This window comes from Esox lucius, chromosome 18 (assembly GCF_011004845.1).
Source record: "Esox lucius isolate fEsoLuc1 chromosome 18, fEsoLuc1.pri, whole genome shotgun sequence".
NCBI lineage: Eukaryota > Metazoa > Chordata > Actinopteri > Esociformes > Esocidae > Esox > Esox lucius.
Window position 1 is genome coordinate 26276072 of NC_047586.1, and position 23490 is coordinate 26299561.

Here is a 23490-nt window from a genome sequence, read left to right on the forward strand (position 1 = left end):
TTTTTGCATGTTTTAATGGACAATGGCTACAACTGAGAATGCCAACTAGATGTGGATTCACGTGGTTTAATGGGCAACAGACACATGTGGATTCACTGTTTATGCATAATGGTTAATAGACACAGTATTACCGGGAACATCAATCAGATATTTGTTCATTGCCCAATGCACTCTTGACAATACACAGTATGTGTTCTGATAATAAACCTATGTAAGATATTTTTGCATGCGCATTCATGTTATTATCTAACAGAGACATGGATACTGCACGCTAGGAGAGGCCTTCAACCGTCTAGATTTTTCCAGTGCCATTCAAGACATCCAGAGATTTAACTACGTGGCAAAAGTAAGATCGTAGCTGAGTATCTGAAGAAAGAATCCTTATGGTCAATCAATGAAACTGCCAGTTCTCCCATTTGAGTGATGCTAGTTTTCCTTCTCCAACTTTCTTCCCCCTATCGCTGTCCCTCTTCCTTTTTTCTTTGTCTTCTTTCATTCTCTATCTTTTAATAATTTTGTCTATTCATCTAACCAGCTCCTACAACTAATAGCCAAGTCTCAGCTGCCGTCTCTGAGTGGAGCGGCTCAGAAGAACTACTTCAACATACTGGAGAAGATCGTACGGAAGGGTAAGAGTGATGGGGCAAGTGCGCATAAAAGTAAAATGTCTTAATCTACCTCCCTGCTCTGTGTCCTCGATGGCCTGTCAGAGGAACACACTGTTCTCACAGCATCCTGCCCGTTTTTCTAACTCCAAATCTGTCTCCAATGGCACTGACTGTTGGCCGGTCTTAGAAGTGAAATGTAGCCTTGTGCTTTCTGAAAACAACAAGTTCTCTGTCGTTATTTCAATGCCTCCCTTCTAGTAACGGGTTTCTCGCTACGGTCAAGTTGCTGCTGTGTCACGGTGTTGCTCACCCACAAAACCTCAGAGCTGTAGGGCCCTGTCATTACTGTGCTCCTGTTGCTGGACAGATCAAAAGGGTCATCAAACCATGACCTTATATGGTTGTGCTCATAAGTTTGCATACCCTGGCAGAAATTGTGAAATTTTGGTTTTGATTTTATGACTGATCATGCAAAAAAAAAAAATTATTTAAGGATAGGGATCGTATTAAGACATTTATTATCACATAGTTGTTTGGCCCCTTTTTAAATCATAATGATAACAGAAATCACCCAAATGGCTGTGATCAAAAGTTTACATACCCTTGAATGTTTGGCCTTGTTACAGACACACAAGGTGACACACACAGGTGAAAATGGCAATTAAAGGTGAATTTCCCACACCTGTGGCTTTTTAAATTGCAATTAGTGTCTGTGTACAAATAGTCAATGAGTTTTTGAGCTCTTACGTGGATGCACTGAGCAGGCTAGATACTGAGCCATGGGGAGCAGAAAAGAACTGTCAAAAGACCTGTGTAACAAGGTAATGGAACTTTATAAAGATGGCAAAGGATTTAAAAAGATATCCAAAGCTTTGCAAATGCCAGTCAGTAATGATCAATCACTTCTTAAGAAGTGGAACATCTGGGGATCTCTTGATATCAAGCCAAGGTCAGGTAGACCAAGAAAGATTTCAGCCAAAACTGCCAGAAGAATTGTTCGGGATACAAAGAAAAACTCACAGGTGTAACCTCAGGAGAAATATAGGCTGCTCTGGAAAAATGTGTGGTTGTTTTAAAAAGCACAATACGATGATACTTGAACATAATTGAGTTGCATGGTCGAGTTGCCAGAAAGAAGCATTTACTGTGCCAATGGCACAAAAAAAGCCCGGTTATAATATGCCCGACAACACCTTGACACGCCTCACAGCTTCTGGCACATGTAATTTGGATTGACGAGACCAAAATGTAGCTTTATGGTCACAACCATAAGCGCTATGATTGGAGAGGGGTCAACAAGGCCTATAGTGAACAGAATACCATCCCTTCTGTGAAGCATGGTGGTGGCTCACTGATGTTTTGTGGGGGGTGAGCTCTCGAGACATTGGGAATCTTATGAAAATTGATGGCAAGATGAATGCATCTGTAAGCATGTTATCAGAAAGTACTGGCAGACAATTTGCATTCTTCTGCACGGACGCTGCGCATGGGATGCTCTTGGACTTCCAGCACGACAATGACCCTAAGCACAAGGCCAAGTTGACCCTCCAGTGGTTACAGAAGTAAAAGGTTCTGGAGTGGCCATCGCAGTCTCCTGACCTTAATATCATCCAGCCACTCTGGGGAGATCTCAAACATGCGGTTCATTCCAGACAACCAAAGTCTTTACATAACCTGGAGGCATTTTGCCAAGACGAATGGGCAGCTATACCACCTGCAAGAATTCAGGGCCTCATAGACAACTATTACAAAAGACTGCATGCTGTCATTGATGCTTAAGGTGGCAATACACAGCATTAAGAACTAAGGGTATGCAGACCTTTGAAGAGGGGTCAGTTAATTATTTTCTTTGTTGCCATGTTTTTTTTAATGATTGTGACATTCTGTTATGACCTACATTTGAATGTGAATCCCATAAGAAATAAAAGGCGTGTTTTGCCTGTTCACTCATGTTTTCTTTACAAATGGTACATATATTACCAATTCTACCTGGGTATGCAACATTTCTAGCACAACTGTATGTCAAACAAACACACTGCATAGGAAGGAAACAGTGAATTAGCTGCAGTAAATAAAGAACTACTTTGCTTTGGCTTTGCGCGTGCCCCTAAAGTATAGTACACTCTTCAGATGGTGGTTTTGCTGATAGTAAAATATAATTACTTTTGAGTTTGGATTTTTTCTTTTTACAATTATTTTTTTCCCCCATTAGAAATAGTATATTTATTTTTAATATATGTTTGATATTATGACATTTTTAAGGTATTTATCTTGAAGGTGTTTTTCTTTGTTTCCAGTTCTGGAAGATCAACATAACCCTCGCCTTATTAAGGACCTGCTGCAGGACCTGAGCTCCACCTTGTGCGCCCTGACCAGGAGCATGGGCAAGTCTGTCCTAGTAGGCAACATCAACATCTGGGTCTTCAGGCTGGAGACAATCCTCAACTGGCAACAGCAGCTCAACAATCTGCAGATACCCAAGGTAAGGTGTCTGACATTCTGCCTGTCTGTTTGCCAACCTGTGTCTGTGTATTTGTCTGCCTGCCTGCCTGCCTGCCTGTCTGTGTGTGTGTCTGTGTTGACTTTTTACCAGCTGGGCAAGGACTGAAAATATCTACAAGGATTGTAAAGCACGTTCGTGCGTGCCGGTGCATTCTGCAGCAGTATCCAGCATCTCCCTTCCAAAGACCACAATGGCCTCACTCTATTGGATCACTGTATCTTATGTTAGACCGTATAGGCTAGTCAATGCTCTGTAAGGGCAGGCTATGGCTGATCTGGATTCAGTTGGCACGGTGACAGAACGATGTTCACTCAGCAGCATGTGATGTTTTGTGCCTGTGATGGTAGGAATAACCTTGAGAGGACACTTGGAGTCATTCAACCTGGGAGTAAGGCTGTTTCTGCCACAGAGGCCCCTTGTGACTAAAGTCCCCTTTAAGCATGGAGCGCCATTGTGGGTTTTACAGTGAAATTTAATATTTTAGTAATTTTGCAGACTGTTATCCATAGCAAGTTACAATAAGTGTGTTCCTCTAGCTCTGTTAGGCTACCACACAAACTCAGTAGTAGTAAGTACGATTTTCTCAATGAAGTATCTATTAGCAAAGTCAGTGCTAAAAGGAAATAAGTGAGCAGAGGAACATAATGAATGCAGATGCTTCCATACATGATACTATTAGGCAAGTATATGTCCAATAATGGTGGGAAGGTCCAGTTGATTTCAAATTTGGATCAAGATGGCAAGAGGAAGGATGTAAGTGACTTTGAAAGACTGTTCATTATTGTGTCTCTTCCAGGATGACAATACCTCCATCCACAGGGCATGGGGGGTTACTGAATGGTTTGTTGAGTATGAAAATTATGTGAATCATTTTATGGCCTTTGCACTCACGAGATCTCATCCCAATTGAACACCTATGGGAAATGTTAGCCTAACGTGTTAGAGAACCCTCTCCACCACCCTAAACAAAAAAAAACTAATGAGGGAATATATTTTGGAAGACTGGTTCCATCCCTCCAGCAGAATTCCTTTTATTTGTCACCTGTCAATCCTGTTGCAGCTACTTCCAACCCGGTTATAGTTTGTTGTGAAGAAGTGAGACTATTTCAATATGCAGAATGCCTCAATGACTCTTAGGTACGCTCAAAGCCATAATGGGAGCAATGAACGAGATGCTTTCTCTATCTATCATAGTGGTTAGTTTAATCTAGTCCAGTCCAGGAAGTGTCCTTGTACGTACACCTTAAACATGTCAATTTAAACCGATGGCACTTGCAAAACGGGGGAAAAAAACTTTACTTCAGTTTTAATGCTAACTATGTACACCATCCACCGCAGCAACTGTCCAACGGGGTGACGCTGCGGGACCTGCCACTAGACATGCAGAACAACATCCTGTACAAGTTCTCAGATGCATGTGATATCATCAACCTGGGACAGACCACGCCCACACTGCACATGCTCAGTGAGGACCGCCACCTGTGGAAGAAGCTATGCCAGTTTCACTTTGCAGAGAAACAGGTAGGAGCTACCCTGTGTCTAAAAATGTTATTTCACCTCCAACTATAAATCTGGAAATATGCACATCAACTGTAAATTACTGTATATGTATGTACAGGGCATACTCTTACCAATCATAACAAATGCTCCCCTTTTAGTGAATTGTACATAAATGTTGACTTGTAAATGTTACCTTTAACAACAAGTAAAGGTCTTGGTGTACGTAAATGTACCTAGCAATTACTGTAGGTGAAGTATTGTAGTCTTATCACCAGAGGGCAATGTTGCGCCATTTAATATAGAGAAAGCATATAATAAATGTGGACCTTTTAGTTGAACATGAAATTTTACTCTTCAGAGTTAACATCTCTTTCATTCCCTCCTTTGTAATTATCTCTTCACTGCGCCTCTGGCAGTTCTGTAGGCATCTGATCTTGTCAGAGAGAGGCCATGTTGACTGGAAGCTCATGTACTTCACCCTGCAGAAGTACTACCCCAAGAGAGAGCAATACGGAGACACACTTCATTTCTGCAGACACTGTAGCATCCTCTTCTGGAAGGTAACAACCAATAAACAACCTGGGTGCTTTCAAAAAAGCTTCCTTTTCCACCCACAATGCAGTGCTATTGTCCAGGTTTTTGGCAAATGACAATTAATTAATTTAAGGAGTTCTTGTAGTTCCCATCGTAAAAAAAGTTAACCACATATTTAATATTATAGTAATGTTATACATTTAAGATTGAGTGTGATTATTGAGACATCCTTTGTCAGTCCTAGCATGGTGAAATCAGTGTTTTGTGGACAGGATGTCAGGGTGACCTTTGACTCTGTTTACAGAGGACAGGAACTTGCTGTTTAGCAAAATATACAGGCAAGTCTTTACCAGTAATGTGTAGTGAACCGACACCAAAACAAACTCAGGAATATTTCTCTTTGCGTGCTGGCACTTTGGTTATGAGCACTTAGTGAATTGTGATTTACTCTAATACTATTAGAAGAGACAATGAATTGTAAATGGGGTGAAATGTTCTTCTTTCCTACAAACTCCATAAAACTCCATAACACTAGCAGGTTGTAATTCTAGCACTTCTCAACTGGACCATTGAAGAAATGTTTTAGTTAAACCGAGAATCTATCCCATGCTACCTCCTGCTACAGATCCTTTGTTAACAAGAATCATGTTAGTTTTCATGGACTAAGTAGATCTAAAGGTTTATCAATGACGCAGTAAGGTTGGGTTTTATTTGGCTTATGTTTATTCTATTGACTTCGTTAATCCGCAAATGTAAGCTGGACATTGCAATCTGTAAAATCAAAGTTGAACAAATTAACCAAGTCACCCTCATTGATAGATCCAACCTGGTTTTTCATAGGAAGATAAGAATTATTATGATTTGTCATTCATTCTTTTGTTGGGCTTTGTAGTCCCCATTTATGATAGTTCTGAATAAAAGAGGTGGTCACACTTTGCTTTAGCCTTATGTAGCTCAGTTGAGCATGGCAGTAGCAACCCCAGGGTTATGGATTTGAATCCCAGGGCAATATAGTATGAAGTGCTTGCCCTCACTAATTCACGTCGTTCTGGAAAAGCAAGCCTGCTGACTCAAATGTAAATATAGGATTCAAATGTGTGTTTGCCAGTGTGAGAAGCATCACCTTGCTATTAACAAACTCACGTATTGTTCCGAGCCCTCAGTGTTACTTCCTCCTGCAAGTACCTATCCTAGTTGAATTTACATAATTTAGCATATATCTAGGATAGATTATTTTATCCAAAGTGACTTACAGAAGTGACTGCATATATTTTCAGACTTTCCCCCCCAATTGTCCCCTCTGGGTATTAAACCCGTAACCCTGGCGTTACAATGGGCAAGCTCTGAACCAAGTGAAAGACATGCATTCTACTTCCCCTCTCCCTCCACTGCCATCATGAATAGACGCCTTTGCTTTCAGTGCCAAGGCACTGTTAGGTCCAGATCGCCTCCCATCCTTCGGTTTCTAACCTTTCTAACCTTTCTGCATTCCTTTCCATCTCTTTCTCGTTCCCTTCTTTCTGCTTCTCTTCCTGACACACCCTCTCTTCGTCCCTGAACCCCTAAAGGACCGCCACCTGGCCTTATTTGAGGTACTTCCCACTTCTGTTTGTCTACGGCTGGAAACATTCTATTATTTTTTGAGGAGTGACTGATCGAGTTGTGAAGGCTTAAGTGTTTTTCATTATTTTTATATGGCTTTGTCATCCAGTTTTGCAGGAAACTTGTATTGATGCATTTGCTACCATGGTAACCACGGCACTTCCTCTTGTCTTTTAGGATTCTGGACATCCTTGCACAGCCAATGATCCAGACACATGCCTCATGCCTGTGTCTCCTCAGCACTTCATAGACCTCTTCAAATTCTAGACTTCCTTTTGATACTCCACAGGGTGACTTTTACACTCTCCCCTTTTGTACTTTGAGTGTATTGTGTTTGAGGGGAAAAGAATGAAAGGGCTCAGAGGAAGAACACCTGTTTTTGTAAATCTTTTGTAATTTTTTGAGTGTTGTAGATGGTACATGACTTTGGGTTGCAGATTTAGCAGATTCTCTTATCTAGTGAGGGCATACAGTTTTGTCATAATGCGCCACAATCCTGGTTTTGTTAGCACCGTGCTGTACTGAGCTACACAGGACTGTAATGTGTGTGGTAAAAGATGTCTGAGTCATTGATGGACACAAAAAAGTCTCATCGTTGATGCCTTTATACATTTGCCTACTGTTGTTTGTTGCGTTGTAACAAAATGCATGTCAAATGTAGTTGTAGACGTACGTAAACGGAGAGACCTATCTGTGCATTTTTGTGTTTATTTAAAGGCAACGCTAAACACTAATGTACATGTTTGCCATCATAATTTCTTTTTACAGTTATGTGGAATGAAGAAAAAGGTTACATGACTATTTATGGGAGAAATTAATTTTGTACCCTTTTATTTCTTTCAATTTTGTATTTGATATACTTCAGTCAGCAGTTATTGCTGGTACCATCATGAATGTCCTGGGACAGTGGCTGACTATAAAATCATTAAATGTTTTTAAAAGACTTTCATGAGTGTTACGGCTCAGTCAATAATTTTTGTCACTAATTGAATGTGATATTTGAATGTGATGCTTCTAGCAACATTTTAAAATCCCTTTAAATGTTTTTGATATTATTGACACTTATTTAAAAGACCCTTAATATCAAGCAAATATCAGTAGCACTGGAGATTGAACTGAGAAAAGAGCACACTTCACTTAAACACTCCATCTGAGGTTATGTCCATGCACAGAGCTTTCAAAACACAGACACAACAGGACTCATAAACACTAATGACAGCCAGAGTTACTTTATGTAACTTAGTTGGCAAGCCAGTAGCTGAACTGTATGATGGAGAATGTTCCTGCATTTTCCATTACATTGTGAACTATACTGTGGCTGAAGTCAGGCACAATAAATAAGCAATCTTTAAATGCAGTCAGATTTAAACAGTGTACTTGTGTTCAAAGCCAGACAGTCAAGTTTGGGCAAGTTTTTATTCTACTGAACAAATGTGACCCTTTTAGTAAATACAGGAATTCTATAAACAGCTACCTTTGGCAAGGAACCCGTATCTGTGAACAAAATTTGGCTGTGGAAGAAGGGACTCACCGAGATTTGCAACCAAAGAAAAAGGCACACATTTAAATGAAGGAAGTTCAACCATACTACAAGTGGGAAGCCTGAATTAGTTTGGAATCGAAATACACAGTAGCTACAAAATCAGTTTTTGCTATGCGAATGAAATGAAATAATTACTTAAAGATGCAATATGGGATTTTGGCCACTGTTTGTAAATAGGTTCCTGAAAATTGTGTACTATATCATACGTGTGAATATTTGCTCCTGGTTATCAAAATTCTCTTTCAAATTTGAAATGTAATGGCTAGCTTAGGTATGACAGTTGTTCCACTTATAATTATGCACATACAAACAATATGTTAAACTTCAAGCACAAAATGGAAAATTCATTTTGAAGAACTGACACATCTCATCCAAGCACTGAAGTACACATTCACGCATGCACGTAACAGCAGATCTTACGTTTAAAACGCAGTAGTCTCAGTTTCAACAGCATCTCCACTACTGGCAAAATGTACTAAGACCATGGAAACACAAATACAGGGAGGGTTCCATGAACGTGAATGAAGAGGGAGGGGTACAGTGGTTAGGATCTTGGACAATCTGTCGGTCTTCATTTGACCTGCATGGAGAGCTTGGTCTAGTAGTAGTCAATTTCAATGTGCTTAGCAAAGGAACGTTCCACCACACAGTGAAACGCTATGGTTTTATCTAATCACAGAAACAGTGTAGAAAATAAAAATCAGTCCACTTAACTGCATGGAGAATACTTTTCAGCGATTAGATTTGACTTTACAGTGTTCACCATACTTCAGTGGTCCGCAATTGATAGGTTTGTAATAAATAAAATGAGGATCATATCAATCATTAACAATACTTAACATTCGGTAGCCCATAATACCTCACTTATATGCAATGATTGTTTTGGTGCCTGGAAAGCTTGTATTAAGATGAAACATGATTGCGTGAAGCTTTTTAAGCCTTTGAAATATGCTTATTATGAGCTAAGGCTTCTGAAAAATTCCTCACCCATAGATCCCCTGCAGGGCAAGGGAGTGAAAACAGCACAGAGAATGTCTATTATAATAAGGCCTAAAGTGGCATAGGGTGGTGGTTTCATGTTCTCAAACTACTTTCTTGTATAAAACAGACAGTGTTACAGTACAAAATATATATTTAGGAAATCATTCTCTTGGCTTGGTAATACAAAATGTCCAAAGGTCAGTGGAAGGCACTGTTTGGAAGTTAGTGTAAGAGTTTGCTTTGCTATTTTCAAACCGCTGTCCTTTTCAAGGCGGCAAGCATTTTCACTATGCAAATAACTTAGTCCATCCAAAAAGACCAATCTAGCATGAGGCATTTTCCCGGCTCAATGTCTCGGAAACATTAAAAGCCCCCGATTTCAAATTACTTTTTTAAATTTAAGTAACTTTAGGTCTGGTCTTTGTTGTTTAACTTGTCTGCTTTGTGGTCGAATGAGCAAGCAAATTCACTGTGTAAATCTGTCCTGTACTGAAAAGTGAATGACAACTCTAGAATACAAATTCAGTTCTTTAACCAGCACAGAAAGAAAGACTCTTAATTTGAGGAGAGGACATAAGTGGGAGGGATTGCTGGCAGGTAAGGGCTGTGGCTTTTATTTAAATCCTTCCCATGTCTCTGACAAGTTCCCCCGGCTCCGCCTCCTGATTCCAGCCAGCTTGCCTTTGGCGCGGGCTGTCCACCTGACAGCTGTGGAATCCCGAGATTCTGACAGGTTGGTGTAGCACGACGAGTCCTCCTCCAGACCCATACCTGTCCAGGAGGGCAGCCCCAGGACCTGGGGGAAGGACACAGGCAAGTTCCTGGTCCCACTCTGGGCCTCCACTACCTCCTCAGTGGTTGTCTCCATTGGGTCGACCAGCTGTGGTGGAGCCCAGCCCTCAATTTTGTCCAGTTTCCTGGTGGGTGTGATTTGCCTCATCGTCATGGTGACATTTTCCCAGAAGCAGTGGCCTTTCTCTGTGATATGCTTGTTCTTCTCCATGTCTTCCTCCTTGCTCTTCTTGTGGGACCTTGATCAAGGAATATGAAACATTTAGAACACACCAACATACAGTTAGGTCCAGATATATTTGGACACTGACACAATTGTCATAGTTTTGGCTCTGTACGCCACCACAATGTATTTGAAATTAAACAACTGAGATGTAGTTGAAGACTTTTAGCTTTAATTCAAAGGGTTGAACAAAAATATTGTATGAAACGTTTAGGAATTGCATCAATTTAGATTTTTTACAACGAGTCTCCTTATTTCAGGGGCTCAAATGTAATTGGACAAATTAACACAATCATAAATAAAATGTTTTTAAAACTTAGTCGAGAAGCCATTGCCATTGCAATGACTGCTTGAAGTTGCATGAACTTCGCCAAACTCTGGGTTACCTCAGGTCTTCAGCAAGTAAAATACATGCTTGATCAGGTGATTGACTCGGTCATGGAAGAATATTCCACTTCTTTGCCTTAAAAAAACTCCTGGGTTGCTTTCAAAGTATGTTTTGTGTCATTGTCCAACTCTAACGTTGATGTATCAAACTGTTGATTTGGCCACTCCTATTGTTCCTGCTATCTCTCTGATATATTCTTTTTAAAGATGGCCTGTTTCACTTGCATTGAGAGCTCTTTTGACCACATGTTGTGGGTTCACAGCAACAGCTTCCAAATGCGAATGCCACACCTGGAATCAACTCCAGACCTTTCATCTGCTTAATTCATAAAGAAATAACAAAGGAATAGCCCACACCTGTTCATGAAACAGCTTTATAGTCAATTGTCCAATTACACTGCATGCACAATTATTAGGTAAGTGAGTATTCTGATCATATTATTATTTCTACGCACATTGTCCAACTCCAAACCATATAAACTTGAATGCTCATTGGATTGAATCATTTTCAGGTGATATGTATTTGTGAAATGAGGGAGGGTGTGGCAACAGTGAATAACACCTTATTTCAAGGTGTGCATAATTATTAGGGACGCTTCATGACCTCAGGTAAAAAGGGCCAAAAAATAGATTTAACTGACAATGAAAAGTCATAAATTGTAAAATGCCCTTCAGGCGGATTGAAAAGGTCCAAAAAAGGTAGTAGTAGTACAGGAAGAAGTCCTCAGCATTCAAGAAGGCCATGTTCTTTATGCAGGACAATGCTCCATCTCATGCATCCAAGTACTCCACTGTTTGGCTAGCAAGCAAGGACCTCAAAGATGCCTGAATAATGACCTGGCCCCCTTACTTACCGGACTAAAATCCTATTGAGAAAAAGTGGACCCTTCTCAAATGTGAGATTTACAGTCAGGGAAGACAATACACCTCTTTGAACAGTGTTTGGGAGGCTGTGGTTGCTGCTTCAGCGAAAGTTGATTGTGAACAGATCAAGAAACTGACAGACTACATGGATGGAAGGCTCATGGCAGTTACTGAAAAGAAGGGTGGCTATATCGGTCACTGAATATTTTAGAGCCAGAAATGTTTTTTAATTTTCATTTTATGTTACTCATTTGTTGCACTTACTCTAAAAATGTAGAATAAACAAGTGAGTTGGAGAAATTAATTTTGTAATTTAGTTGCCTAATAATTCTGCACACTAATTGTATTCCCCTGAGAAAGATCAAAACAAATGTTTCCTTTTTTAAACATTCAGGTTTGAGGTTCAATTACATTTTGGATTGACTGAGAGCATTGTGTTTGTTCAAGAATAAAATAAATCTTGAGGAATAGGTTTTGCATAATAATTGTACATGCAGTGTACTTTTGTTCCCTTGAAAAAGAGGGGGCTACATATTACAGAGCTGTAATTCCTAAACCCTTCCTCCAATTTGGAAGTGAATGAAATGAAAGCTGAGAGACTGCACATCAAGCCCATATTCATTATTTAACTATAACATGATATATTTTGGTAAACAACTAAATTATTTCCAGACTAACTGTACATCCACCATTTGTCCATTTTGCAGTCAAATTGTTCATGTCCACGTTGACTACTCTCCTGTCCACTAACTTCCTAAAGAAAACAGCCAGGAGATGAGTGCGTCAGATGGTGAAGTATAAGATGCTGGGTGGAGGCAAACAGCCATTGTATAGGGATCCCGGTAGGTATTGTACATCTGTCATTGAATGATGATTTACCCTCTGTACATTCCACTACCCTGGGTAGATTCTGGGAACACAGCCCTGTCTAATATCTACAGTGACAACATTGCCTTGATTAATGTTATAAAGCATGGCTTGAATGCCTAGGGGCCAGCTAATACTGTTGGCCTGTCATTCCTTCTTGGGTGTGCTCTGCCAGACTGATTCTCTATCTGCCTCCCGCTTTATTCTGACTGCCCATTTCTCTCTGTTTGTCTATCTGCTTGTCTGCCTACCTGTCTTTTGATGGCGGGTAGGCTTTCTCTAGGATTAGGTGGATTTGGGAGAGAAGCAGTGCCAGTAGAGCTTCTCGGAAAAGGTCAAAGGAGGCAGGAAATTAATCTAGTTGAAGAAAGACTCACTGAGCTCACCTCGCCCCATAGACCCAAACAACCGTCTATGGGGCCAGACATATTGCACCTTGTAGCTTGTTAAGGAAATATTATCTACATTTGGGACTGTGTAATGAATGTTTCTGAGGACACATGCTGTACATCCACATGCCTGTGCTTTACTGTGGTGGAATATAATACATCTCACCCTCTACGGTTAGCAAGTGTGACTCCTGTCAGTAGAAAATGCTCATCGTCTGGAGAAGAAAACATCTTCTTATCCCTCCTCTCCTTCTTGGACTTGACCTTCTTAACTTTCACCTCCTAGGAGAGTGGAAATACAAACCAAAAACAGAGCACCCTTGTAAGCACTAAAACAATTCATATATCTTCATGAACACTATAATACTAGGCATAACAATGCGATAGCATCGCTATAGTGTTGATGTCTTCTACTGCCAGAAATTCCAGATCAGTCTGTTTTGAAGTAATGAGATGAAGTAGGATGACAGGGATTAAAGGGAAATAAATGGTTGCGGATGATTGTGCAAAACGTAGTAGCATTACAATGTTGTAACCATGGCAATGAAAGAGACGCTGAAAGAGAAACAAAGTTTTGTATTTTTTTTGTTTTATTAGGATCCCCATTAGCTACTGCAAAATGGAGAGAAAGAGAGAAAGAGTGAAAGAGAGAGTGAAAGAGAGAGTGAAAGAGAGAGAGAGAGAGAGAGAGAGAGAGAGAGAGAGAGAGCTCAGTTGACTGGTCAGGGCAATTTAGGGAACCACTCTTCCCAGCCCTTCCACACGCACCAGAACCCCCAGGTCCATTAGGATCCCAGTGTTCTGAGTGCCCACAACATTCCGCGCGTGGGGTGCCCATTCCGGGCCTCTTTAACTGGCTTGCTGTTCCATTCTCTGTTTCTGGGAACTGTTCCCAAAGTCCAAACTCAAGATCAAGTAATTACACCAGCTTGCATCTGTTGGTTTCACATTCTTGCCATGCATGAGAATATTACTGATATTCTTAAGATACATTATTTTCCCTTTCAAATCCTTTGAACCTATTTTTTAGGTTCAAATGATTTGAAACAAGTCACGGTGCAAGAGGCTTTGGAACGAAAAACACACATGCGAAAATATATACAAACAACCTCTTGCCCCTGTTCTATCCCTGTTTTTGCGAAACAAAGGACAAAGGAAGTCACACCACAAACCAACAAGTGAATTGTTGCAGACTACAGGAGCCAAACAACAAACAAACTAACAGAAGCACAAAGGGCCTTGAAAGCTCTTATAGTCCCACGGCTACATCATTGAACCCAGAGACCTCCATTTACATATGGAGGGTTCTGTTTGTCATCTCTGAAGTGAAGCAGGCTGCAAACACATACACTGTTGAAAATGCATCACACAGCAAACAAAATTAATAATTTATAGATTAAGTTTTTTAACGCAACAAAAAGTGGAAAAGTGGGGGGTGTTAATACCCACACAAATTGTGCCATCAAGCGCATAATACATTCCACACATCCAAACACATTCTGTGGGTGATTTGTTCATTTATACTGGGAATGTCATCTGTCTCATTAACACAGAGTTTGATGAAAGTGTCATTAAAATGTCTTACGCTCAACAGTTTTAAGGTTGGGTGATTAATACACACAGAAGAAATAGTTAGATTACATCTCCTCCTTTCCTCCTTTTATCAACACACCAACTTCACAAGGGGTTGTGGGACAGATGTGGGTGCTGCCATCATTGATCGAAAATCTGCTTTATCTTTAGAAATATTAACCAAATTCTTGCTGTTATGCTGCCACCCTCACTGTCATACTTTCCCCACCAAATTAGACTCTGTCTTACTCTCTCAGTCTTAGCCTCTCATACCCAGAGTCGGACCACCATGTAGGATAAATAGACGACCAACTAAAGTCAAAACAAATTAATCGGTTGGGTGTCCACTAACCATTGAGAATAATAGTCATTTGGTTTTTGCATCAGCAGTTTCATTCTTGTTATTTCAGCGACTGACGATCTCTCTATAGGCGCTGTGCACAAGCGTATGGACGAAGTTCCGGTTTAGCCAGATGTCGGCATGTCAGTTTCCGGTTTACTTAAGGCGATCACCCACGTCGCCCAAAATTTCAGTTTTTAGTAGATGTCTCTCCTGCCTAAAATAAGCATTAGTTATGTCCATCGAATTGTTGATGCCTGGTCTCCTGCTCCAACAAGCAAGCGGAACAAGGGATTCAAACTCTACGTATCGAGTTATCTGCACAACTACGAGGGTAAGTAGTTTACTGTGGTGTAAGCTTGTTAGCGATGGGTTATTTTTGAGTGTAGTATTAGGCAGGACAATAGAACACATAAAAAATCACCCTAGCCTCAAAAACAGCAAAAGAACGCTGGCTGAGCTGGAACGCTAGCACGTCCCCATAGCAAGTGAATTGAAACAAACCTTCGTTTAGCCTCTTCTAACCTGAATTAAGCTTAAAATTCCATAGCCTCAAAAAAGCACCAAAACAGGTCTCCTCTTTTATTTTACTACTGTAACCTCATTTCACAATGAAACTGAAAAATAACAACTGGCATAGGAAGTAAACATCTGGTCCTGTATGATATTAATTGCGCTTAAACCTGCGTTACGTGGAAGTATATAAAATAAAATAAATCGCCTTATCTGACTATTTCTAGTCTAGCGTTTGAAGTCATTGAATGGCACAAGCCATATTTTATTAAAAAGAGGACATTCTCCTGATTAACGATGCCCCACTTGTACCTTGAAAATTAAATGAGTCACGTACATTATATTTCATTTTTTTTCATACAACCGCATCACTCATCTTGTTGTGAGTTTAGGTGTTTACTAATGCGGATGAGTATTAGTAAGTAAACCGGAAACGGCAATGCAGACTTCTAGACCAAAGCGGAAGTTTGTTACTACGCTGGTGCACAGAGCCTATTAGTCATGTCAGCTAAGAATGTTTAGATTGGTGGTTAGCTCAGCATTCAACATGGTCAAAAAACTCCATGACCTAAGGATCAGCCCATCTCTCTGCAACACGACTTTGGACTTCCTAACCAACAGACTCCAGTCTGTCAGGTTAGACAACTTCACCTCCTCCACTCTGATCCTGGTATTCCACAAGGCTGTGTGCTGAGCTCCCTCATGTACGTCCTCTTCACCCACGACTGTGTTCCTGTACACAGTTCCAAAACTATCATCAAGTCCGCAGATGAGACCACGACGGTAGGATTGATCAGTAACAACGACGAGTCAGCCTACAGGGAGTAGATCAAGTGCCTGTGGCATGGTGCACTGACATCAACCTGTCCCTCAATGCAAAAAAGACCAAGGAACTCACTGTGGATTACAGGAAGTCTAAAGGATGCAGTCACACCCCAGTTCTCAACAATGGCACCGAGTTGGAGCATGTGTCCAGCTTCAAATTCCTGGGTATCCACGTCTCCAAGAACCTCTTCTGGACCCTCAACACCACAACCTTAGTCAAAAAGGCACAGCAGTGCCTGTACTTTTTGAGAGGAGGCTAATGAAGGCCCACCTGTCTTCCAAGATCCTTGTGAACTTCTACAGCTGCACAATTCAGAGCATTCTGATGAACTGTGCCACAGTGTGGTTTGGTGGATGCTCCATGGCTGACCGGAAGGTCCTGCGACGGGTGGTGAAAACCGGCCAGCACATCACTGGTCCTAAGCTCCCAGCCAACGTAGACCTCCAGCGCAAGCGATGTCTGCATAGGGTGCGCGGGATCATCAGAGACCCTTCACATTCATGCCACAAACTGTTTGCCTTCTACCATCAGGCAGCCAGTACATATATCTTAGTTCCCACACCAGCAGGCTCAGGAGCAGTTTCTATCCATCTGTTGTAACCCTGCTGAACTCTGTGACCCATCCCTAACCATTCCCACCCGCCCACCACTTATTACCACCTCTCAGAGACCTTGTTGCACTACTCCTTTGTACTTCTGGACTCTGACCCTGTCTTGCAAAGTCTGACAAGGAAGTTCAGTTGTTACGTTACATGTACTTTGCAACTTCAATTTGTCTGCACTGCACATTTAGAATTACATTTGTACTTGCATTTTTCATCTTTTACATGCACATTTACCTCGGGAACCTCACTGCTGCTATCCCTGCATTTCAGTTTCACATGTGACCTTACACCTCCAATTTGCTCAATTATCAGAATTGCCATTTGGACTTGAATTTGCCTCATCGCACAACTATAAATTTCCCACTTGTACTTACATTATACTTAATACTTATACATTTTCTGCCCTCCCCCATTTGCCTTCATTGCATATTTAGAATTGCCATTTGCACTGTAATTGCCTTCACTGCACATCGATATATTCCGTAACAAATTCTATACTTAATACTTGTACATTTCCTGCCCTCTTCTATTTGCACTTCTGGTTAGATGGTAACTGCATTTCATTGTACTGTACTCTTACTGTTCATTGACAATAAAGCTGAATCTAATCTAAATCTAAGCTAATCTAATCTAGGCCCGGTTTCCCAAAGCACTACGATAATCGTAAGATGCACATAAGTGCCTCTTTATTTTATCAGTGTGTTTCCCAAAAGCATAGTATTAAAGTGGCACGTAACATCGCTAGTTAATTAATGAGTGCTCCGGACCACTCAGTCCAGTGTTATTCACTGAAAAAAATTAAGAGACCACTCCTAATTTTTCTTAAATCAGCATGTATGGCAGCCATTCCATTTCAGTGTCTGTTAAATTCTAACACAGGCACACCTCATTTTACTTAATGAGGTACTGATATGTTGATTACCTGAACCAAATCAAATGTAACGAGGAAAAGTATAAAAAACCACTGCTGTGGTCATTGCTAGGACCAGCTGGATGGCAAAAACAGTAGTACCTCAAAGGTAATTTGAATAAGAAATAACTATTCAGCATGACAAAAGAGTTGAAAAGAAAAGCTGTGAGTGAGGAAAAGGGGTTCAATTCTGGCTTTACTGGCAGATGGATACAGTGAGCGTCAGGTTGCTTCCATCCTGATGAAGTTTAGACTATTAGGATTGGACCATAGAGGAATGGAGTAAGGTCATCTTCTCTGACGAGTCAAATTTCAGCTTTGCCCAACACCTGGTCGTCTAATGGTTAGACGGAGACCTGGACCTGGAGACCTGGTGGAGGATCGGTGATGATCTGGGGATGCTTCAGCAAGGCTGGAATCGGGCAGATTTGTCTTTGTGAAAGACGCATGAAGAACAGGTTATCCTGGAAGAACACCTGCTTCTTTCCCCAACTCTGAGAATTGGTTTTTCGGGCAGGACAATGCTCCATGCCACACAGCCAGGACAATCAATGTGTAGATGGAGGACCACCAAATAAAACCCTGTCATGGCCAGCCCAAACTCCACACCTGAATCCAATTAAAAACCTCTGGAATTTGATAAAGAGAAAGATGGATGGTCACAAGCCATCAAACAAAGCTGAGCAACTTTCAATTTTTGTGCCAGGAGTGGCATCATTTCACCCAACAGCAATGTGACGGGCTGGTGGAGAGCATGCCAAGACGCATGAAAGCTGTAATTAAAAATCAGGGTTATTCCACCAAATATTTATTTCTGAATTCTTCCTATGTTAAAACATTAGTATTTTGTTGTTGAAAAATGAAAATGAATTTGTTTTCTTTGCATTATTTGGGGTCTGAAAACAATGCATATTTGTTGGGTTATTTTGTCCAGACAAATACTCTAAATGACAATATTTTTATTTGGAATTTGGGTGTAATGTTGTCAGTAGGTTATAGAATGAAACTAAAATTGTCATTTTACTCAAACTCATACCTATGAATAGTAAAACCAGAGAAACTTATAATTTTGCTGTGGTCTCTTAATTTTTATCAGAGCTGTGCATTACATCACATATACAGTACAGGCCAAAAGTTTGGACACACCTTCTCATTCAATGCGTTTTCTTTATTTTCATGACTATTTACATTGTAGATTCTCACTGAAGGCATCAAAACTATGAATGAACACATAAGGAATTAAGTAGTTAACAAAAAAGTGTGAAATAACTGAAAACATGTCTAATATTTTAGATTCCTCAAAGTAGCCACCCTCTGCTTTTTTGATAGCGCTACAAACCCTGTTCTCTCAATGAGCTTCATGAGGTAGTCACCTGAAATGATTTTCACTTCACAGGTGCATTTATTCCCTTATTAATGGGGTTGGGACCATCAGTTGTGTTGTGCAGAAGTCAGGTTGATACACAGCTGATTGGACAACTGTTAGAATTCACATTATGAATTTATTCAAAATTGAAGGCATACTGAACCAGCATGGCTACCACAGCATCCTGCAGCGACATTCCATCCCATCCGATTTTCAGTTATTTCACACTTTTTAGTTAAAAAAATTCCACATGTGTTCATTCATAGTTTTGATGCCTTCAGTGATAATCTACAATGTAAATAGTCATGAAAATAAAGGAAACGCATTGAATGAGAAGGTGTGTCCAAACTTTTGGCCTGTACTGTATAAGACCCATATTAACATTCACCTCAGTTGTTAAATTAGCAACAATGTCCCTTCTGCTCCTTGACTGAATTTGTTATAAATTTATAATGTGTTTCTATCCTTGTGAGGCAATCTAGGTGTGCATTGGTCAGTTTCTCTGCTTTTGTTTCACAATGTTCATTGTTGAAAATGTTGCTTCACAAGAATAAGTGCCTGACAAAAAATGATGTCACCTTTTGCACACACTGCTTACACCTGATCTTAGTTCACCTTGCAATGTTTCATTTGCCTCCAGCTCAGCTATCGCTCCCTATTCCAGCACGGTCTGGACAGAGAGCTGTGGTGTTTGGGGTCAGAGATGACACTGGAACATGAAAGGGGTTCTCAATGAAGTTGAAAAACTCCTTGTACCCCATGATATCCTTGAATATTGATTCAAGCTCCATCTTCAACTCCAAAACACACACAAATGCATCATAGCTAAAATATTGCAGTATGTCTGGGTTGGATGTGGTGACTGCTCTGAGTTTTGGGAAATGAACAAACAGTCTGTCAGGTATGAACTGTGTAGTGATTTTATTTTGAAATGCTGTGACCACACAACAACTTTGCTCTTTGCAGATGATGTTGTCGTGTTGGCCCCTTCTAACCAGGACCTTCAGCATGCGCTGGGACGGTTTGCAGCCGAGTGTGAAGCGGTGGGGATGAAAATCAGTACCTCCAAATCCGAGGCCATGGTCCTCAGTCGGAAAAGGGTGGCATGCCCACTTCAGGTTGGTGGAGAGTGCCTGCCTCAAGTGGAGGAGTTTAAGTATCTAGGGGTCTTGTTCACGAGTGAGGGAAGGATGGAACGGGAGATTGACAGACGGATCGGTGCAGCTTCTGCAGTAATGCAGTCGATGTATCGGTCTGTCGTGGTGAAGAAAGAGCTGAGCCGCAAGGCGAAGCTCTCGATTTACCGGTCAATCTACGTTCCTACTCTCACCTATGGTCATGAGCTTTGGGTCATGACCGAAAGGACAAGATCCCGGATACAGGCGGCCGAAATGAGCTTTCTCCGCAGGGTGGCCGGGCGATCCCTTAGAGATAGGGTGAGAAGCTCGGTCACCCGGGAGGAGCTCAGAGTAGAGCCGCTGCTCCTCCACATCGAGAGGGGTCAGCTGAGGTGGCTTGGGCATCTTTTTCGGATGCCTCCGGAACGCCTTCCTGGGAAGGTGTTCCGGTCCCGTCCCACCGGGAGGAGACCCCGGGGAAGACCTAGGACACGCTGGAGGGACTATGTCTCCCGGCTGGCCTGGGAACGCCTCAGTGTCCCCCCGGAAGAGCTGGAGGAAGTGTCTGGGGAGAGGGAAGTCTGGGCATCCCTGCTTAGACTGCTGCCCCCGCGACCCGGCCCCGGATAAGCGGAAGAAGATGGTATGGTATGGTATGGTGACCACACAAAGCATTTTGCCTGGAGTTTTAGTTTCCCTTGCAGCTGGAGATTCAGCTCAGGCTCCTCTCTCTCCTTGCTTGCAACAAATTCACAGATTTGAGAAAACTTAAGACAGCCATCTCACCTCATTGTGAAATATCAACTCACTGTATTCAGTCTGGTATTTGTCCTGCAACTTGCAGAACTGATGGGGATTCAGTGCCCTCGCAATAATAATGTTCACCACACACACAACTTACTGAAAAAGTCACAGTCTTTGAGAGCTTCCTGATGAATGATACAATGAAACGTAACAAATACGAGAGTATCCTCTCTCTTTCTGATCAGGCCTGTGAGTCCCTTCTCCTTCCCTTGCATGTTTGGGGTGCTGTCAATCCACACATATGCCAGATTTGACCAGTCAATAATATTATCAGCAAAATATGTAACAAGGGCTTTCAGAATATCCTCTCCTCGTGTTTGTCCCTGAAGAGGGAGTAAACATAAAAATTCCTCTCTGAACCAGTCCTCTCTGCACTGATCTAGCCTGAGTGATTGAAGGCTCTGGGAGTTAATTAGCTGATAAGAGCTCTTCTCAGGTCAACATTTCTGTATTATAAAAAAAAAAGTATTCTAATATTTTGCAATGCTGGATTTTTGATTTCCATGAGCTGTTAGCCATAATCATCAAGACTGAAACAAAATAGGCTTGACACTTTTCACTTTATGTGTAATGAATCTAGAATATATGAAGGTGTCAATAAAATGCAAATTAATTACTTAATCATACAATGTGATTTTCTGGATTTTTCATTTAGATTCCGTCACTCACAGTTGAAGAGTACCTATGATAACAATTACAGAGTTCTACATGCTTTGTAAGTGGGAAAACCTGCAAAATCAGCAGTGTATCAAATACTTGTTCTCACCGCTGTACCTGCCAGGTGTCAGTATAGCCTCTTGTATCTATCCTGAACCAATCCTCTTTTGCCACTGGCCATTTTAATAGTTAATTGGCCATTCGTGAATGAGAGTGATACAGTTAAACTAAACTAACGTTTCTTACGGAGTTTACCTCCCCCACAAATAGCGGCTATGTATTGCGTTTGCCACTGGCCGTTTTAACAACATATTAGCCAGTAATAAGCTTTACCGGTATCTACTATCTTACTGAAATAGACATAAGAATTTAGCAATTCTGGCAAAGCAATTTCATTTCATGGCATAAGAACGTAATTCGTAAATTTTTATGGACAGAATTTCTAGGCGCAGCCAGGGGCCGGAGGGTGTCAGGTTTGGGGACCACACGATTTCGTCTCTGCTCTTTGTGGATGATGTTGTCGTGTTGGCCCCTTCAAGCCAGGACCTTCAGCATGCACTTGGACGGTTTGCAGCCGAGTGTGAAGCGGTGGGGATGAAAATCAGTACCTCCAAATCCGAGGCCATGGTCCTCAGTCGGAAAAGGGTGGCTTGCCCACTTCAGGTTGGTGGAGAGTGCCTGCCTCAAGTGGAGGAGTTTAAGTATCTAGGGGTCTTGTTCACGAGTGAGGGAAGGATGGAACGGTAGATTGACAGACGGATCGGTGCAGCTTCTGCAGTAATGCGGTCGATGTATCGGTCTGTCGTGGTGAAGAAAGAGCTGAGCCGCAAGGCGAAGCTCTCGATTTACCGGTCAATCTACGTTCCTACTCTCACCTATGGTCATGAGCTTTGGGTCATGACCGAAAGGACAAGATCCCGGATACAGGCGGCCGAAATGAGCTTTCTCCGCAGGGTGGCTGGGCGATCCCTTAGAGATAGGGTGAGAAGCTCGGTCATCCGGGAGGAGCTCAGAGTAGAGCCGCTGCTCCTCCGCATCGAGAGGAGTCAGCTGAGGTGGCTTGGGCATCTGTTTCGGATGCCTCCGGAACGCCTTTCTGGGAAGGTGTTCCGGTCCCGTCCCACCGGGAGGAGACCCCGGGGAAGACCTAGGACACGCTGGAGGGACTATGTCTCCCGGCTGGCCTGGGAACGCCTCGGTGTCCCCCCGGATGAGCTGGAGGAAGTGTCTGGGGAGAGGGAGGTCTGGGCATCCCTGCTTAGACTGCTGCCCCCGTGACCCGGCCCCGGATAAGCAGTAGATGATGCCATGATGCCATGCATAAGAACGTATTTTTTTCTTTCATGGCAAAACTACATAGTTTTTTCTTTAATTCGTGAATGACATTTATACAATAACTATCAATAAAGGCGACGATAACTAACTTTTTCATCAAGTGAAAAGACGAGAGAATCATGGAATCTACCAGAAATAATTAATAAATGTTGTTGCTGTCAGTAGATTCAAACATAGGTTTTCCACATGAGAGGCACTATCTTTAACCACTACCCCACGGCATTACACGTTTCAGCAGTCACTAGACACCATTGACACATTTCTTATTAAGTTTACCTCCACCACAAATAGTGTCTATTAACTGTATTGCTTTTGCCACTGGCCATATCAACTTCCCAGGAATAATCATAAGAATTGAGCAATTTCTAGCGAGACTGAAGATGAACTATTCCATGCCAGAAACAGTTGCAATATAACCATATACAGTTTCAGGTTTCAGCCAGTGAAGTTATCAATACGGAAAATAATTCACAATGCATAGTTGGCTTCGCCTGTGAGGAGATACAAACACGGGACCTGTAAGCTTCTCTAACCACTAAGCTATTTAATAAGGGTCTATCGATGCACTTAATAAAGAGCAACGTACATGATGGTTTGGGAAACATGCGTAAGTCTGTCGTAACAAAGTCCGTCTTAGGACAACATGCATCG

The 23490-nt window shown here is 41.6% G+C and overlaps 2 protein-coding genes across 8 annotated transcripts in view; one reads left to right on the forward strand and one right to left on the reverse strand.

Annotated features, from left to right (window-relative positions):
• fbxo25 (F-box protein 25) overlaps positions 1–7694 on the forward strand; it is a 37667-nt gene extending 29973 nt beyond the window's left edge. For 4 of the 5 annotated variants that reach the window (XM_010904059.3, XM_013138444.3, XM_010904062.3 and 1 more), the window contains 7 exons: positions 254–346; positions 536–629; positions 2906–3090; positions 4450–4632; positions 5028–5171; positions 6714–6737; positions 6925–7694. In XM_010904059.3, the coding sequence (XP_010902361.1) occupies positions 254–346; positions 536–629; positions 2906–3090; positions 4450–4632; positions 5028–5171; positions 6714–6737; positions 6925–7014 (813 nt within the window). In that variant the 3' untranslated portion in view covers positions 7015–7694. The remainder of the gene's footprint in view (positions 1–253; positions 347–535; positions 630–2905; positions 3091–4449; positions 4633–5027; positions 5172–6713; positions 6738–6924) is intronic. The other variant, XM_010904061.3, reaches the window with a different exon arrangement.
• Positions 7695–9659: 1965 nt separating this feature from the next.
• The window catches only part of si:ch211-225h24.2 (testis development-related protein), a 45588-nt gene continuing 31757 nt past the window's right edge, over positions 9660–23490 (reverse strand). For all 3 annotated transcript variants that reach the window (XM_010904065.3, XM_010904064.3, XM_034287661.1), the window contains 2 exons: positions 12960–13075; positions 9660–10302 (listed from right to left, as the gene is read on the reverse strand). In XM_010904065.3, the coding sequence (XP_010902367.1) occupies positions 9885–10302; positions 12960–13075 (534 nt within the window). In that variant the 3' untranslated portion in view covers positions 9660–9884. The remainder of the gene's footprint in view (positions 10303–12959; positions 13076–23490) is intronic.